Source organism: Nanorana parkeri, unplaced genomic scaffold, assembly GCF_000935625.1.
Source record: "Nanorana parkeri isolate BGI_ZX_2015 unplaced genomic scaffold, ASM93562v1 scaffold748, whole genome shotgun sequence".
NCBI classification, from domain to species: domain Eukaryota; kingdom Metazoa; phylum Chordata; class Amphibia; order Anura; family Dicroglossidae; genus Nanorana; species Nanorana parkeri.
In genome coordinates, this window is record NW_017307016.1 from 136013 (window position 1) to 137725 (window position 1713).

Here is a 1713-nt window from a genome sequence, read left to right on the forward strand (position 1 = left end):
ATGACGGACCCGACGGAGAACCCGGCGACCGCGCGCTTCCAGGAGTACCTGAGGATCCGCAGCATCCATCCCGAGCCCGACTATGGTAAGGACGAGCATGATGCAGCCGCAGCGCCCTCCCCCACTGAGCCCCCTCTCCCTCCACTGAGCCCCCCTCTCCCTCCCCCCCCTGCTGCTGAGTAATGGACTCTGTACAAAGCTCATCCCAGCCGGGGAAAGTTCAGCACTCAGCAGGAAGCCACTTGTGGAAGGAACGGCTGCCTCTTAAAGGTGCAGCAACCCTAAAAAAAACCTTTTCATTTATTGGTCACGAATATTTAGGTGAACGTTCCGTGAGATCCGACATCGGGATCTACTCACCCCGGAAATCCATTTGCTGTCAAATCCTAACAAGAAACTTCTCTGATGTTTTGCCTTCCCCGGTTTCCACATCATTCAGTATTCAGAGTGAGCGCAGGTTCACCTATGTACCAACATTCCTTGTGTCTCAAACGCTCCCCCCTCCCAGACACTGCAGCTCACAGTGAGAGGGTTTCAGCAACAGAGGCAGTGCTGTCAATCTAGAAAGCAGTGGGCGGGACTAGTTGTAGTCAGGTGCTGATTGGCAAGCTAACGTGACAATGCTGATTGCCGCACCCCCACAACATCTTCTCCCCCCACTGTAATGCAAGCAGGAATAGGTGGGTGACAACTCTGCTTCAGGATTTCAGGAGCAGTGCAGCATAGTTGTCACCCCATCACTGCAATTGGTGACCTCAGTGGCAGGATCAGCAGGTATTAGTGTGACTTTGCAGGGGATCAGGGAACACAATAGGTACAGATGATTAGTTGCTGCAACACATATTCTTTAATAAAAGGCCATTTAAAGGGGTTTTTACTTCCCGTATTACAGATGGAATCAGACGCTTCCTGTTCAAGATGGCGGAAGAGATCGGCCTGGAGAGCAGAACGCTGGAGGTCGGTACGCTGAGCAAGAAAAACCCTCAGTCCTCATTTACCAAAGTCTCCGAAGAGTCAGATGTCGTTCTTCACATTTCATTAAATCTTCTCATCCCAGTTCTGTATATGCCTGCAGCAGACTGATGACTGGGGGAGGGGAGACGGAGGAAATGCTTCCTCCTGCCTGCAGCAGTCTGATCACCGGGGGAGGGGAGACGAGGAAATGCTTCCTCCTGCCTGCAGCAGTCTGATCACTGGGGGAGGGGAGACTGAGGAAACGCTTCCTCCTGCCTGTAGCAGACTGATCACTGGGGGAGGGGAGACTGAGGAAACGCTTCCTCCTGCCTGTAGCAGACTGATCACTGGGGGAGGGGAGACTGAGGAAACGCTTCCTCCTGCCTGTAGCAGACTGATCACTGGGGGAGGGGAGACTGAGGAAATGCTTCCTCCTGCATGCAGCAGACTGATGACATCATCTCACTGACTGGAGCTGAAGGTCGGCTATGTAATGATAATAGGAGGAGGGTTTCTGAACGATGACCCTGTTGCCCTCTATGGTGACATGTTCGGGGTTTGTTCATGGAGACGGGGACAGGTGATGACAGGTTCTCTTTATGACTCTGATATTTGGCAATATGTCGTCTTTCGTAGTTTGTTCCAGGAAAGCCGATCTTCATCCTCACCTGGCCGGGGACGCAGCCTCACCTCAAGTCCGTCATCCTGAATTCTCATACAGATGTGGTTCCCGTGTTTGAGGTGAGGGTTATCGGAGGG

At 52.7% G+C, this 1713-nt stretch overlaps 1 protein-coding gene across 1 annotated transcript in view; it reads left to right on the forward strand.

Annotated features, from left to right (window-relative positions):
• LOC108793445 (aminoacylase-1A-like) overlaps window positions 1-1713 on the forward strand; it is a 14927-nt gene continuing 13214 nt past the window's right edge. The window contains exons 1-3 of the mRNA XM_018564394.1: window positions 1-85; window positions 893-957; window positions 1591-1695. Coding sequence (XP_018419896.1) covers window positions 1-85; window positions 893-957; window positions 1591-1695 — 255 coding nt within the window. The remainder of the gene's footprint in view (window positions 86-892; window positions 958-1590; window positions 1696-1713) is intronic.